The sequence below is a fragment of the Cryptomeria japonica genome, chromosome 2, assembly GCF_030272615.1.
Source record: "Cryptomeria japonica chromosome 2, Sugi_1.0, whole genome shotgun sequence".
NCBI lineage: Eukaryota > Viridiplantae > Streptophyta > Pinopsida > Cupressales > Cupressaceae > Cryptomeria > Cryptomeria japonica.
The window spans coordinates 359565565-359583632 of record NC_081406.1 but is presented as its reverse complement, the minus strand read 5'-3'; the positions used below and the strand labels follow the sequence as shown (position 1 = coordinate 359583632).

General features: G+C 36.0%; 1 protein-coding gene across 1 annotated transcript in view; it reads right to left on the bottom strand.

Annotated features, from left to right (window-relative positions):
- The window catches only part of LOC131065259 (uncharacterized), a 197852-nt gene that overhangs the window by 40074 nt on the left and 139710 nt on the right, over positions 1-18068 (bottom strand). Inside the window, exons 11-15 of the mRNA XM_059216654.1 lie at positions 3598-3693; positions 3347-3467; positions 2946-3158; positions 2681-2874; positions 973-1238 (exon numbers count right to left, since the gene is read on the bottom strand). Coding sequence (XP_059072637.1) covers positions 973-1238; positions 2681-2874; positions 2946-3158; positions 3347-3467; positions 3598-3693 — 890 coding nt within the window. The remainder of the gene's footprint in view (positions 1-972; positions 1239-2680; positions 2875-2945; positions 3159-3346; positions 3468-3597; positions 3694-18068) is intronic.

Here is an 18068-nt window from a genome sequence, read left to right as displayed (position 1 = left end):
GACCCATATGATGATGCTTGATCGGTAATGGTTGATTCTTGACACTTGACACTATTATTTTTTATTTTAACATATATCATGAATCCAAGATTGATTATTTGGCATTGTACTAATTTTAAATTTTAGGGTGCTTTTGTTTATTATACAATATATGATGCTATGTTGTATTCTAAACTTAATCATATGTCTTTGTATGGACGAACCCAAAACAAACCCAACCCCCTAAAATGTTTTGACCAAACCCATGAACTGAATCCCCAAACCAGTACCAAGACCAGTAACTTAGTTCAATAGTGTGGCATGTGGAGTGTGGAATCTGCAGAATGTAAATTTTGCTCCAAATGTTAAGATTCACTAAGAAAACAATCTTTTATGTTGACATGATATGAATCTATCAAAAGAACAAAAGAAAACTCAGTGGACAAACACGATCTATACAATGACAATACAAGACCACTTCAAAGGCATACAGCAATACAAAGATGTTTAACAAGTTAGACAACAACCAGAGAACAGTATATGGAATAACCAAGTGAGGAAATTAAAATATGCTCACAAAGTTTGACTCAACAGACCAATACAGGTGCATCCATTGTGCAATTTCACTGCAAAACTCACATGTATGCACAACAATGTGGAAGACCAGCTCATGCACTATACTTCTATGATCAAGATAAGTTATTAAATAAGGATAGTATGAACTTTACTACTAAGTATGGCCTTAGTGTAGGATTCTAACTCTTAAACTTACATAATGCAAGGGGAGAATTAGAACATAGATATTTTCACATTCTGGAATATATAAGATATACAACCAAGTTATATTATATAATATAATTTGCAGTTAGTGCTATAATAAACCTTGCAAGTACTTATGGACATGAAACATTGCTACTGCCCAACCTAGCATTAACCATGTCACAAAAACAGAAAAATATCATCCACCAATGGAAACATAGCATTGAAACTGACCTTGAAGCGGGCATGAAGGGTAAGCAAGATATCATTTAATAATGAAGATGACCAGAACGGATCTGAAAGCTCGCTAGCAATTATTGCTTCAAGTTCATCAAACGATTCATTTGGACTCTGCATCCATATCAAAGCCTTTATGATCGCAGCCCGCACATAGACACATTCACATGCAACAGTGGTGCGCACTGCCTCCATGAGAGATGCTAGCATACTTGCAATGGTCTCTTTACTTGAGGATAATGGAGCAACTTTTGCCTGGGTAACTGCAGTGCAATGTCAAAAATGTCATCAGCTGTACTCATATAGTCCAGGCATACACAACTTACTAGCACTGAAAGAGCAAAGTAGCCCATGCATATTTAGAGTGAGGGGAAGCCAGAGACATAAAATGCATACTTTCACCTCATTCCATTACACAAACTCAAACATATCTGAGGTGATTTTATATGAATTTTACTTCTCCATGGTGCTGACCTAAATTTTAGTTTAGATCTTCAATTCCATAAGACAACTTGGCCACACAAGATACAATTATACAACAAAATTCTTTGAGAATCATGATTCATGCTCATTGACACAGGATGTTACAGGAATAAGGAAAATGGGAACTTTTCTCAGAAATAAGGTTTCACAAATTCATCTAGAAGAATGTTAAGTTACATGAATAGCAATTACATTATAAACTTATAGATGTTAAGCAAATTTGAAAGCTATACCAGATTTCCCATTATTACCACATTTTCTCCAATTATTTCACACTCCACCATGCGAAACATGTGCATTGTAAAAAATATACATCTAGACTATAAATACTATAAAAATTCAAAAAGCACATGCTCAGAACTGATCAGAATTCAGTATATCTAAAGTTCACATAACTCCATCCACATATCAAAAGGATGGAAATTTAAATAGTAAATATAGTTGAGTTTCCCTGGATTAGACTTGTGAACATAATGCCCACAAATGTATAAACTTGACCATCCACATGAAGTGACACCATTCCATTACATTGAGCATGAACACAAAAATCAATCATCCACTTGATTTTAAATTTCAGTATAGCCATTTTTCATGTGTTGATAGTGTGCATTGTTAAGTATTTCTGGCTTCCTACTTCTGCAAAGCAAAGATGTTGATTTTTGTATGTTTTTGCAAGAATCATAACAAACAAAAAGGAAAGTATAAATTGATAATGAAAGCACACATTAGAATTGCTCCGATACATAGTCATGTTATCTTTATCAAGTAGCATGTCCTAAAAGGAGATACTAGGCATGTCTTTCCAAGCTATTTCAGGAACCCTTTATTGTACTCTTTTGATACTCAATCATCACATGATCAAGTGGTAAAGCATTTGCACTTACCAAGTAGTATTTGATTTAATAAATGAAGCTTTAACTTCGTTGCTGGAAAATTTCCAAGCTTATAACTAATTTCTCATCAGGATCATAGGGTTTACCAAATGAAACCAGTTTCTAAAGACACATATCACTGGCAAGCAAGTTTGGGCTCATTTTATAACTATCAGGTGCAATGGGAGTCAGTTGGGTACAAGGTCCATGGGTTATTTATCAACTGGGCTTCTCTTGCAATTACAAGCGGCTAATCAAACATTAAATTAATTGCATAAAATATCAACTCATCAAGCTTTCTTTTGATTAGAAAAATCATTAAAAACATACAGTGTGATTGGAAATAGCACCTTCATGCTCAATATCTGTTGATTCAGTCAATCCCATGCTTCCATTTTCCAAAAATGCTTCGGGATGGCTGTCCTCATCAATTGCATAAACACCCAAAGAAAATGCTGCAGCTCGGCTTTTTCCCATCTCTTGTACCACCCTTGCTGCTGCATGTAGTACTGGCCTGGAGAAGCTTCGGAATGCCGATTCCAACCTGCATAAAAGAGTTGACATGTTTAGAATATTATTCTTAAGTAATTAAAAAAGGTATAAATAGGCGATTACCTTCTCATGACTAATTTGATTAGAGCCTGTGGCCTTCTTGGTCTTGGAGCAGGTCGCTCATTTTGACCTTTTGGAGGAAGTCCATCTTTAGATTGAGTGGCACCATCCTCTACTTGTGAATTGTTTTCTTTCTTAGATGCTAATGAAGGTGCCTCCGGTAATTTAAGAATTTCACTAGTCAGCCTAGCCCAACCTGCAGCCCGCTCTTCAGGCCTATCCAAGCATATATGAGACTAACAGAAAATACAGCTTATATGAAAAACATAATGTGCAAATTATACAAATTACAAACAAAAAAAATATGTAAGAAATTCTAGTGCACTGCTATTGAAACCAATGTAATTTCTGCACTTTGCTAAACAATAACATCCACTACTACATATTAAGGAAAACAAAAATACCTTTCTGTATTATCAAATTTCCCAAGGATGCACATGATGGCCTCAAAACAGACCCTCTCACTTGGATCCAAAAGTAACTGATAGAGAACAGTTGTAAATTGAGATTTTATATCGGGCCTTTCTGCACAGGGTATCAGCTTCATTTGAGTACTTAAACACCAAAATTTTGATATGCTAATATTAACCAAACCACCTTTCAGGAATAAGCATAGAAAGTTCCAAATCAAATGAGAAACTAGACATGCACTAACCATCCAGCACACGAGCCCTGGACAAAGTAAAACATAACCTGGCAAGGTACACCCTAGCCAGAACATCATGCAAGTGGAGAACCTCCTGTAAAGCACCTACACACAAAACTAAAATTCTGAGCACAAGTAGTTTTATTTGATATTGTTTTCACAGAACCCAAGTATAAATAAAGTGGAGAACCTCCTGTAAAGCACCTACACACAAAACTAAAATTCTGAGCACAAGTAGTTTCATTTGATATTGTTTTCACAGAACCTTATATTTTTTGATTATTATTTGAAGTCCCCGTGTAAAACAATTTAACCTGAAATAAAAATTATTAAATAGTAAGACAGATGTAAGATGTATAATTTTGTTTTTGATAACTGTTACTGAAGGTATCCCTGCAAAGAGTATGAATTTAAGACTAAAAATGTGACCCATTTATAGATTACCTTATATCTTGATTATTATTTGAGGTTCCCCTGTGGAACAATTTAATGTTAAACAAAAATTATTAAATAGTAAGATGAATGACTATGTTGTATAATTTTGTTGTAGATGAGTCTTACTGGAAGTATCCTTGCAAAGAAAATGACTAAAAATGTGAACCATTTACAGATAAAGGTTTATACAGTGCAGGCTATTACTGACAAGGCACTTTATTTGCAGGCTTAGTCAAGAACAATTACTATTTTTCAATGACTGAGGCAACTAAAATGACTAAAAGCAATATCCTTACCCTCCATCATTTCAAGACAAAAAGAAATGAACTCTCGTAGAAATTAATTAAATACCCTGTCTGACTGCAATAAAAACTAGCTGAATTTAACATGAAATAGCATCCCATTTGAATGCTTCATATCAAAAAGTGAGATAGCAAAGTTGATTTTGGTAAGGTTGTGAGTTTCAAGGCACTGACAATAAAATCCACCATGTGGCATCCTCTTTAGTACTGATTTCAAATCTAAGTACCAATTTTGGGCTCAAAATTACTATTGCACTCATTGCAATACAAGTGGCCATTGAAATGCTAACTGTTGGAGACTGTTAAGACATGGACCAGCTAGGACTCGAACCTAGGACCTTCCATATGCTGCTGGAGTGCTCTACCACTTGGCCACTGGCCCCTCTTGGACCAGTCCATCGTCAGTCCGGGTGTGGCTTATTTCCAACACCAACACCAACACCCCCCCTTAAGCCACACCTCTCGTGTGCTTGGGGCTCCTAGCCTGGACCTGGCTCTTATACCATGTTAAGACATGGACCAGCTAGGACTCGAACATAGGACCTTCCATACGCTGCTGGAGTGCTCTACCACTGAGCTACTGGCCCCTCTTGGACCAGTCCATCGTCGGTCCGGGTGTGGCTTATTTCCAACACCAACAGAGACTTCATCCACAATGCCATCCAAAGCAAAAGTCTAAGTGGCTTTCCAAGAACAAGAAGGAAAGGAATTGTTTGTACAACTAAAGCGATAAAGGTGGAAATGCTGAAGTCAAGTAGTCTTAAAAATAAGCCATCAAGTAGAAGTGACCCAAGGAGATAACCTAATTTGAAAACCATAGAGGTAGGCTGGTAGCCATTGCAGGAATATGAAGGAAAGGAATCGTTTGTACCAAGGATGTAAATATTGGCAGAAAATCGCCAAAAACGCGATTTCTCCCGAGACATTCGGGCTGCCGATTTAATCAAGCAAAAAATCGCAAATGATATTTTCAGAAAAAATCCCGACTCCCGTGCAGATAAAATCACGATTAAATCACGTGAAAACTAATAAAAATTGCAAAAAAAATCCATCACAGATGATGTTTAGTGAAGTATCCGAGCCCATTCGGGAGCTAAGACAAAGACAAAGTAGACGAGGGTAGTGGTTTATGTTTACCCAGAATAACCACCATAAGCTGTTATCGGGAGGCTAGAGCAGATCCGAGCAGAAATGAAGTCCATCCATCGCCCATGGAAATGGCGCAAATGAAGTCCATCACCCCTGCAAACAACGGAAAGGTCCATTGCACTTTGTAAATGACGGAAATGAAGGCTGCCAAAAGTCTACCACTTTTATAAAAATTTAACATATTATTTATATATTACAAGTTAAAATTAAAATTTTGAATATATTTATACTATATTATTTTTAAATTTATTATAATGTATTTAAATTAATTTTAAATTTAATATTATATTATTTTATTTTTATAAATAATACATTTGACTATTTGAATTTATAATATAATTTATTTTTTAATGGATTTTTATTATTTGCATATATTTTTAAAAATTCAAATTTATATAAGACAAAATTAATGTCGAATTTTTTTCCGAATTTTTTGGCCTTCCCGAACTTCATCCGAATTGTATTCGTGCCGAACTCGAACTCGAATTTGAACCTTGTGACTTAGTGCACGCGTGACGCGAATTCACCGGTAACGAGTGTCGACTTTGGCCAAACCCTACAACATTCATCCCGTGTTTCAGTTTTTTTCATTTTATTTTGCTCATTCGTGGTTCATATTAAAACTAATATACATATTAAAAATTTAAAAATACTATCAACTATGTAAGCTGCAAAACTACGGCCTGTGTTGGGTAAGCTTACCCAAATTAGTTTCAATTCCTGTTGAATTTTATGGTAGTGCTCGTTAACCACAGGCAAACATCAGATCTGTTGCCTTCCCAACCATAGACGATAAGCTCGTATCGTCACCCCCAAGCACGCTACATGACCTTCATGTTATTGAATTCATATCTATTGATGCAATCATGACCTTGCATATATATGAATCAATACCTCCAAATAGACCTCAAGTCGGCCATATACTTTTGGCGCCAAGGATAGGGTCAAACCTATATATTACAAGTTACATACGAGTCTCCCTTAGTTGCAAGTTACATTTAACTTAATCACAAGTTACACATAAGTAGTTCGCCCAAATATGGCCTACCCCAAATTAGACTCATACAACTGAGATATCCAAATGCCAAGGCTGACAGGCCACTTGGCATTTTGTGCACAAGGTCGGCCCTAGAAGAGATCTGACCTAGCTACACAACAACACTCCCTCTTAGCTAGGGAGAATTCCTTCTGAATAACCAAGTCACATAGTGACTACCACCATGGCTACTCCCATGAATAATGCGTTCACCATAGCTACTCCCAGAGGGTGAACAAGCACATCATGGAATTTCTTCCATGATAGCCACCATACCTACTCGCAGAGGGTGTGCTCACCATGCCTATTCACAGAGGGTGGAACGAGGGCTCTAACCTCATACATCTCCTAGAGAAGAATGCATCTCCACCATGCCTACTCGCAGAGGGTGGATCCACCATACCTACTCACAAAGGGTGGAACAAGGGCTTTAACCTCAGACTTCTCCCAGAGAAGAATGCATCTCCACCATGCCTACTCATAGAGGGTGGATCCACCATACCTACTCGTAGAAGGTGGAATGAGGACTTTAACCTCGGACTTCTCCCAGAGAAGAATGCATCAACAAGGGATTGCACCTCAGACTTCTCCCTCACAGAGAAGAACTCATTAACAAGGGATTGCACCTTGATCTTCTCCCTCACAGAGAAGAACTCATTAACAACGGCTTTCACCTCAAATTCCTCCATCATAGACAAAAATGCATTAACCAAATCTTCATGATGACGTGGCTCCCTCTGAAGCTGAAATGTCAAGCTCCCTCTGAAGTTGAAATGTCAAGCTCCCTCTAAAGCTGAAATGTCATGCTTCCTCTGAAGCTGAAATGTCAAGCTCCCTTTGAAGCAGATATCAACCTTCTAATCTCTTCGTCGAAGGTTACTTGTGACGATATGTCAAACTCCCTCTGAATGTTGATTCTTCCTCTGCGAAGAAATGCAAGCAATCTTCCTACCTTGAATGCAATCTCTGATTCGTCCTTGAAGCATTTCAGAGAGAGATAATGATAGTCAAGGGAAATGTCAATACATGATTCACTATTCAATGATGTAGCATTATTCAAACATAAAGAGTACTTATCTTTTATAATTTTGCTCAGTAATGGAATTTCCATTCACTTGGATTGATCACACCGAAGCTCCTAGTGATGATATGATGGTTGCGTGGCCTTTGGCCCTCATCATCACTCATCATCTATCCACAATATTTGCTTCGAGCATAGCTTAAGCATCATCCGAAGAACTGCCTTTAATACCATCCACAGCAAAGTGATGGACCAACCACATAAATGCGACAGAAATCCACTTGTAGCAGGGTGTGCCAAAATGCTAAGCTGCAGTGCCCATCCTAGGACAAACTTCAGATGATCTTCAAGAGCGACATAAGTAAGAACTCAAATAACTGGACCTTCAGTTGCAATATCATCCGATGCCTATGTAGGCTTAAGCAAAACGAATGCTTCAAGTGACTCTCGAAGCTTCTAGGATGATGTGAGAGCTGTTGCAAGGAATTATTGCACAGACGCCTTCTCCACCATTCCTGATCGTTAGGTGCCTCCATTCGCTTTCGTCCCCATACGCACACATTTCACATTTGTGTACGGCTTAATGTGATCATCACAAAACTCGCCACTATGTTGTTGCTCGATCTCAACCTTCCATTATACTGAGCAGTTGATAGCACGCGTACTGACTCGCGTCACTTCGTTGAATCCTCATAATGCTTGTTGCCACCTTGTCGATGTCTCTAGCCATGAGCGTCGTGAAGCGAGCGAACTCTGTCACTTTCATTTGCTAGTAAAATGTTACGATTGCCGGAAAGAATCCTCCACAACATGTTCTCCTCCCCGAATAAAGAATTTGAACATAGAATGTTAAAACGAACAAAGATGTCCATAGTGACTCCACTTACCGTCAGCATTTCGATACCAGGCTTGGCGACTTTCAACACCAAGGCATCGGACTGAATCTGTCATTGAGCACTAACAACAAGTCTATGGCGATCATCGGCACCTCAACGGTCATTACTCGCCGCAGAGCATATGCGATGCTCACGACTGAATTGAGAGGTTCGGTAATCGGCGTTTGCCTGCACTTAGATTTCTCAGTCTGCAAAATACTTTGATTGAACTCCCTCAAAAGCACAGGATCTACCTTCAAGCGGTTAGGCTCTATAGAAGGAACCCGCTCTGATACCATGTTGAATTTAATGGTAGTGCTCGTTAAGCACAGGCAAACATCAAATCTGTTGCCTTCCCAACCATAGACGATAAGCTCTTATCGTCACCCCCGAGCACACTACATGACCTTCATGTTATTGAATTCATATCTATTGATGCAATTATGACCTTGCATATATATGAATCAATACCTCCTAATAGACCTCAAGTCGGCCATATACTTTTGGCGCCAAGGATAGGGTCAGACCTATATATTACAAGTTACAGATGAGTCTCCCTTAGTTGCAAGTTACATTTAACTTAATCACAAGTTACACATAAGTGGTTCGCCCAAATAGGGCCTGCCCCAAATTAGACTCATACAACTAAGATATCCAAATGCCAAGGCCGATAGGCCACTTGGCATTTTGTGCACTAGGTCGGCCCTAGAAGGGATCAGACCTAGCTACACAACAACAATTCCTACCATAGTAAGATTTTTGAGGGATTTAATAAAAAAATTATTTACAGTAGTTTTTGTTCTTAATTTTATGAATCATTGTGTATTAATTATTAATTTACAGTAGTTTTTAATTAAAATCCTCACTATAAAATTGATAATTTCATATTGTGTGTGATCTATTATTATTAATTTATTCTAGTTTTCTAGTTTTCTATAAATTTAGTGTATACGTGTGTTTTTTTAGAATATTTTAAGAAACTATATATTTTCAAATGTCCGATAATTTTGCCGATTTTTTCCCGATTCTTGATTTTTTTTTAAATTTTGGCCAAAAGATTTATTGCCGATTAAGATTTTGACATCTTTGGTTTGTACAATTAAAGAGATAAAGATGGAAATGCTGAAGTCAAGTGGTCTTAAAAATAAGCCATCAAGGAGGAGCGACCCAAGGAGATAACCTGATTTGAAAACCATGGACGTATGCTGGTAGCCAATGCAGGAAGTCAGTTTTTGGTTTCTTGGATTGAAGCAACTGACCATTTTACATGCTGATTGCACTGCAAAAGAAAAATAGCAATAGAAAACTACAGGACAAAAAAAAAGAAAAAAAAAACAGTCACAGCTGACGGGTTCAACCACAGTCAAACTAATCATCCTAACAAAGATAAGACAGAAAAAGTAAAGAGATTCACCAACCCAAGAAGGTAAGCATGGTGAAAAGATCTTCTTTTGGATGAATAAAATGGAAACTGGAAAATGGGAATTCGGTAGCTTAATAGATGTGACTCCAAATTGTTCTTTTATTTTTCAATTAGTATGCAACTTACTGACCCCACTTGTATGAGGTAGGGGGATCTTTCACACATGAAGGCTGAATATGGGGCAACCACAGGCTAAGATTGCTTAAAGTATCAACAGTAGGTTGTATCTCTATTATTTTTTTATAATCTATCGTTGAGTTGAAGCTACATTATTCGTTCCTTATAACTGTGTTACAAGTAAGAGGCACCCATAGATGAAGAGCACTCAGAGCAAAGAAACTGCAGAGGAACGAGGGCATGCAAAGACAGAGAGAAGTAACAGAAGAGCTGCATGTGGCAGTTCAAACTAAGCCAAACTCGTTAAAGAAAAAGCATTATGCAGAAGTCAGGATCTGGTTTAGCATTAGATAGGTCCAGTAGGATACCACAAAGATGGCAATAAGTTCTTTCTCATTTCTCAATGTGTCTTTAAGTTGGTTTAAGTTCACAACTTTTTTGTGTGATGTATTTTGGCATTATGATTGTGCATGGTTATTCTGATTTTAGCATCGTGGCTCTGAAAGTACATGTTTGTCATCACTTGATGAAAGTGTTTTAGACATTGGTAGGATACCCATGTAAAGTGATGATTAGATATTGCTATTAGAAAGCTCTTATAGCATATTTTTCTGATTGAATGTATGCACTACGTGATCCAAAAATGATCTGGTTTTTACTTTGTGGCAAGAGGACAATTTCTGTGTCATGTCCCCTCCTTGATCGTCATATATATCCTAAATGGATTATTATTAATTAATATAATAATTACTGACGAATGATTATTTGAAATTTATTTATTATTATTTAATTAATATTTATTATTAATAATATTTTTGAAATATTCAAATAAAAATAAATTAATATATTATAAACATAATTTATTTATTATAAATTATGATCCAATAAATAAAGGAAGAACAACATTGATAATGTCCCCTACTAAGTTCAAGCCTGATTAACCATAATTAATCTATTTCTATAAACTTATGACTTAAACTAATTTAAGTAAGAGACAAATCCATCTCAACATGAATCAAATCAGTGTCATTCCACAGTTCAATCCGTAAAATGTTCATTCAAAATTACTATTTCTATATATTTGTATATACTTGTATTTATTTTCAGATAGTATTTAGTAATTTACTGCTGAGCAGTTCTTATAAAGTATTATATTAATTATAATCATTATAATATTTTCTATAGTTATATTATTATTAATTTCTTTCTGATTAAACCATTTAATATCGTTATCGGTCTGATCACCCTCATATATAAATATACCTAATTGATAAGTAAAATCAAATTATATTCTCTACAATATAAATTATTAGCACTGCCAATTTCTAAATCCCTAATCATTAGTCTATCTAATTGCTGCAATAGCAGACAGATCTCACAGGTCTGCCACTGTATATGTGATCAAGTATGACTGCCTTATGTATTATAGTCTATATTAACATTTCTATTAAATATTACTATTAAATCCTGTATAAAAAATTACCAGGTTGTATATATTAAGCATATCCCACGCATATCACCAAGAACAAGGATGTTACTGCCTGTAACTTAATAACAGTTCTGATCTGATCTAATCGGTGCAGCCAGACTATATATATTTTCCCTTATTTTTTCCCATCGTATCCTCTTTGGATGGTCTGTCTTTCTATATCTTCTATTATATTTTTTTCCTCCTATCCCCCTCCCATACTCTATCCAATCTCTATTTATATCTTTAAATCTCTAAGAGTCGTATCCTTTTGGATGAACACTTCATTACATGTCTTTTAATTATTAATCGTTACTTCTCACTTGACTAAAATCCCATAGTACTTTGTTATGTGCTTTGTTTAGTTAATATAAGAGTTTTAATTAATAGTTACGTGCTTTGTTTCTTAAACGCATTGTTCTCATGAATCACATCTTTTAGTATCAATTGGTTCCCTTGATCGCTGGCTCAGTTTGTTTAATAATAATCGCTTACTTGTCTTAGTTTACTACTTCCAATCGCTGCTCCTCATTGGAAATCGATCATTCTTTAATAATTGTATCATCATGAACATCACCTTGCACTTATCCAATCGTATTATTATTGAAAGACTAACTGATTGCCTTGTGTTGTAGTTGGGTCACTTGCATAATTATTGTATGTGCAATATAACCGCTGGCTGCCTTTGTATTTGCCTTAGCATCGTTCTCCAGGATGTCGGTATTTATGTGCATTACCAATGTTGTTCTTCCTTTATTTATTAGATCATAATTTATATATTATAATTTATAATATGTAAATTATGTTTATAACATATATTAATTTATTTTTATTTGAATATTTCAAAAATATTATTTATAATAAATATTAATAAATATCAATTAAATAATAATAAATAAATTTCAAATAATCATTCGTCGGTAATTATTATATTAATTAATAATAATCCATTTAGGATATATATAACGATCAAGGAGGGGACATGACATTCTCTGCATCAAAACCAATATATGTCTTTGCATATTTGAATTCCTCTTGAAAAGTAATACAATTTATTAAAAAAGGGCACTTTGTTATGAGTCTGTATGCAAAAGCTATGGCTTCCAAAAGGTTTTAGTACAAAAAACTACCAATACAGGTAATTTTGTGAGTGTAGGTGGTGGTTTCAAAACTGTTAGGACATTTTTGAAAGTGTTAGAGGAGTTTTGCAATCATCTCTCTAGTGACACCAGCAGTTTCACCCAAGCTCTGAAAAACATCCTGTTATAATTTCAGTTTTTGGTTGTATATTTATTTCTTCATTTCTTTCGACTTCCAAGGGTTTCCTGAGGGGTTGGAACTCTGTCCATATGAGTTGTAAGCTCAGATTGAGAGAGATTGGATTCAATTGAATCATGAAAGTCAAGATTTGGGAGCATTTTTGTTCGAATTTTGTAATCATGTTTGTGACTCCTGTAAACCAAAGGGCTGGAAAGTTGTAGTAGAGAGTTGTAATTGATTCTAGGAGAGATTGTCAGAGCGTTACAAGCTCTTGAGAAAGTCTATGAACTGAAGACCAGTTTTTTCCCATTTAAAGTACATTAGTGGGTTTGTTCACATGTTGGTGGAGTTTTTACCAACAAAGGGTTTCTCCATGTTAATCTGTTTGTTTTCCATTCTCATAGTTTGATCTCTTTTTAGTTTCTCTTTTTGTACTTGTTGTCACTTTATCAAATTCTTAACTCTATTTAATTCTATAAGTCTAATGACCAGTGTATGGAGTTTCGACCATCCAAACTAGTCTATATGTCACAAAGCCATGATTGCAACAGGTTTCCAAGAACTAGCTTGCATATGATAGCAACATATTTAAATGGGCATCTCTAGTATGCTCATAAGACAAAGATTTTCTTCCTAGAACAAGAGAGTTGGCATGGTCATTGTCATCGTTGACAAGGTGAAAAGGCACTCTGGACGGGTAGTACTCAACAAGAAGACTACTGTTTTGATGAGTTTAAGCATTCATATTGGCATGTATAATTGCACCTTGTTATGTATATGCCTGTTGGATTTTCTATTGATGCAAGATGAAATCTTAGACCCAAAGATGAAATGTCTTAAGGATTTACACCTTTTTCATTGCATTTTTTTGGATATAGCCCATTGGAAGAAGCTGAGTTGTAATGTGTCTTTTAGGAAGGTTTATAGGCTTTTTCAAGACCAAAATCTTTCTGATTGGAGAGTAGGATCCAGAAGATATAAGGCATTCGCGTACGATTGAACCGTTGGGGGCAAGAAAATGTATTTTGATGCAGAGTCAAAAACAGCAAAAGGGATTTATATGAAGTGTTATTTTCACATATTTGTATTATTCTTGTGAAGTCATAGAGTTTCACTAAAATATGCAAATATGCAAACATTATGACCTCTGCAAGTTGCTTGGCCACGTATCAATGTAGGTATTCAAGGCCAGGTTTGTCTTACAACTTTGACTGTTGTCAATCTTATCTCAAATGGCAGACAGCACAGGTGACAAATTTGACTATTGTTGAACATGTCCCATACAAGACGAAATAGTAGAACTAAAGAATCATCAAAAAGTTAAATGGCTCCTCCTGTTGTCTCTTGACATAGTTGACATTACTTTCTCTCTTGGTCAATTCATCTACCATTCCTCTCGAATATATATACCAAATGGAGTATGTTGTGGACCCTGGTTATAAGTGTAGAACAAGAGACTTGAAAAGGTTGAGAGAACTCAGATTAACTGAAATTAGAGAATTTTTCTTATTGCAATCCTCTTGTGAACCTTGATATTGTGGTTGTTGTTCATTGCCATGGATTCTTAGTAGCTTGACTAAGCTTAGTTATGGATTTCATTCAGTGCAACTGATAGGATGCTAGATCGATGATCTAGAGGTCTTCATTAAAGAAGCAAACTTGTAAAACCAATTTTTATAGTGGATTCTCAATGGATTTGATTCCCACATTGGTTTCTCTAGGGTGAATATTTGTGCTGATATAATCTTTCATGTGAGATTTATCTCACTTCTTTATGCTATTTTCTTGCAAGTTTGCTAACAATTCATAGCACAAGTAGATAAGATGTATCAATATGTAAAGATTATAGGCCTTCTACGAGCACAGTTCTTGTTTATCTCAACACCTATTTGTTGGAATTAACCCCACATAGGCTTACTCTTGTTTGCACTATGGTTTTGGGGATTCATTAAGCATTCACATATGTATGGTAGTATATTTAGGAGTACGTAGGATATAATTGATGTAGGCATTTGTGTATGCATTTTAACATTTGCATAAAGATTTTAAAGTGTTAGAAATCGGCCCCAGTTGTTGTAGCATGTACTTAATCTTAGTAAAAAGATCCATCTTAATGAGATTTTATGTGGATATCCATGAAGTTCATGGAAAGTAAACTTTGCTACCTTTATTGACTTTATACCAATCTCTCTGTTCAACAAAATATACAAAATCATCACAAAGGCCATAATGACAAGATTCAAAATTTTGCTTCCTTTGATCATTTACAAAGAGCAAAGGAGGATTCTTTCAAGTAAAACAAATTATAGATGGCATCATCATCAGCCATGAGGTTTTGCAATCCCTGATGATGACCAGAAAAAAAGGGATGATTCTGAAAGTTGAGATCAGCAAACACGTGATTAGGGGGATTGGGATCAACTAAACAGGGTTCTAATCAAATTTGGCTTCAGATCATCATGGCATGAATGGTTGATGAGCACCATGCTAGGGCCGAATTTTAGTCCTATGCAATGATAGCCCAGCATGTTTCTTCGGTAGTTCAAGGGGCCAAATGCAAGGAGACCCCATCTCCCCCTACTTCTTTGTAACTTTAGTAAAAGCTCTTGGAAGTGCCATTCCATCCAAGGTCCAAAGAAACTCCAAAATCTTTTGGCAGTCAATCATAGTCAGGAGACAAAGTAATAGGATGAAATATTTAACCAATGGGACTGGTATTCTAGCTCAAAGTCGGGAGGATGTAAAAAAAGAAGCAGTTGCATATTTCCAAAATCTTCTTACCAGTGAGGCCATTGAACAAAATGGAGTGCAGGTGAAGATTTTGGCTAATATCCCATCTCTCATTGGCAATTATTAAAATCAAATGTTAACAGGGAAGCTTCCAAAGGAAGAAGTGGAAAGCGTTGTATAAATGATGGCAAAAGATAAAGCTACAAGACTGGTTGAGGTCCCAGCAGCTTTTATTTTGTAACCTTTTTGGGATATTGTGGGGAAGGATACAGAAAGGAAGCCAAAGAATCAAGAAGATCAAGGCAAACAATACCATATCCAACTGCAACACAATTTATAGAATCCTCAGAGTCAAAGGCCATAAAAAAAACAATTAAAATTTTGCTTCCCCTGATCATTTCCAAAGAGCAAGGAAAATTCATTCAAGGATGGCATCATCATAACCCATGAGGTTTTACATACCCTGAAAAAGAAAAAGAGATGATTATAAAACTTGATAGCAGCAAAAAATACGATCAAGTCGACTGATCTCCCAAACAGGGTTCAGATCAAATTTCACTTACAAGCAGGATGGTGTGAATGCCAGATGAGCTGCATTTCGAGGCCAAATTTCACAGTCCTGTCTCTAAATACAATATCTCTAGATCTTAAGTCTGAAGAATAAATTAAGAGGCATTTAGGTTCTTTCCAATTTGTGAATGACAATATCCACTTTCAAAGATTCCATTCAGGGTGACTTTAGATTACCATATCAGAGCATCCAGTTAATTATTAATGATTAGAAGTCAAAGAATGATTTCTGATGTCAGTATAAGAACCCAATAAATGATTGCTGAAAAAGTAAGTTTTGATATTAGCTTCCCTCCTAATAAGTACCTCGGTGTCCTTATTTTTGCTGGCTGTAGAAATAGAAAAACCTGGGTGGAACTAACTGTTGAAATGTGGCGACTGATCAGCAAAGTACTGTACACTCAGCACGTATCCTTGACGGGGTCCGGGGCCGAGGTGGGCCCTGGATGGGAGTTTGGGGGCGGCAGCCCCCAAAGTGGGTGAAGCTTGCTACGGGGGTTCGGGGGCGGTAGCCCCCGAGAAAAAAAATTTTGCCATTTTTTGTTAATGAAAACCGACATTGTAATAAAACCCTAAAAAGGCCGACTTTGTTTGTTGCCCTAAAAACGCATGTTATAAGCGGTTGGGATGCTTAAGGCATTGTAATGTTGATGTACTATTTTTGCTGGATAATAAGAAAGATTGGACGGCTGTGTATGGTGGACGTAACCCATTCTGCGTGAACCACGTTAAATCTCTGTGTTATCTGTGTCCTATTTTATTCCTTTATCTTTTGTATTTAAATCTGCATATAATTGTTAGTTCATATTTGCTTCGGATCTGCTTGAAACCCTAACACTAACATGCCAATTTGAGGCAAAAACCATCAACATGTAGAGTGAAATGGCTAAGTTTGGCAGGTATGTAAAGTTATTTCAATTTTAATTAAAGAACAAGTTATAAACTATGAATGCTATATATGGATATGAGGAATTATGTCAATGTCTAATAATTCTGATTTTTATCTGCAGGTCTTAAGGAAAGAGATCATTTAATATTTTCTATGTCTTCTCCAAATGAATTCAATTGGCATATATATCATTTAGGCAACCGGTCAATTGGTGTATTGACCGGTCATGCCTTTTAGGCATGACCGATCAATGCACCCATTGATCGGTGCCTTTACAATTATACCATTAACACAATGCTGATTACTGGTTCAAAAACACCTGATAGCATATTGTAATATCATAATATAATGACTGATCAATTTAATGAATCGGTTCATATAAACACCGATGATTCAAAGTGCACGATGTATATAATCCAACCGGTGCATTTGTTAACCAATGTTAATGCCAAATGAAGCGGTGTATTCATTAAACCCGATAACAAATATGCCCGATATAATTAAGCCCGATAACAGATGTGAATTGGTGCCAATGTTTATGCACCCGATAGCAAGTATGTATCGGCGAATTTAACCCGATAACTTATAGCATTTAATATGCTATCGGGTTAATACCCCGATAGCATATTAATGCCAATTAACAATTGACATTAATATGCTATCGGGTTGTTAGCTCGATAGCATAATGATAAGCAATGTTTGTACAATCCGATAATCATATGCAATATAAATCAGACATGAAGCATGTAGATAAATAACAAAACAAGGAAGGTTAGGAAGATCTTATCTTGCATAAGCTACCATGCATTAACACTCCCTCTTAGCTTTGGAAGATAGATAAGGCAACCTGCATCACATTTCCTTTTCATAACTAAGATAATGTCAGTCAGCAAAAATCATTTATACATGAGAAGAACCATCAAGACATATGATACAAAATAGAAGAACATCACCTGAGCATGTGACATAAAGTATTATTTTAACATGTGATAAAAGTAAGAGAATCATCACCTGATCATGTGAGAAATCACCAAAACATGTGATCTGTAAGATTCATCAAGATATCACCTAACACGTGATGTCAGTATTGCCTAACACGCAATACTTAAGGATAAGTCTATGAGAAAGGTTAGTTTCTCATCATATCCAAGTTGTGATAAGTGCAATAACATTTATAAATGTTTATCACAACATAGTCATGGCAC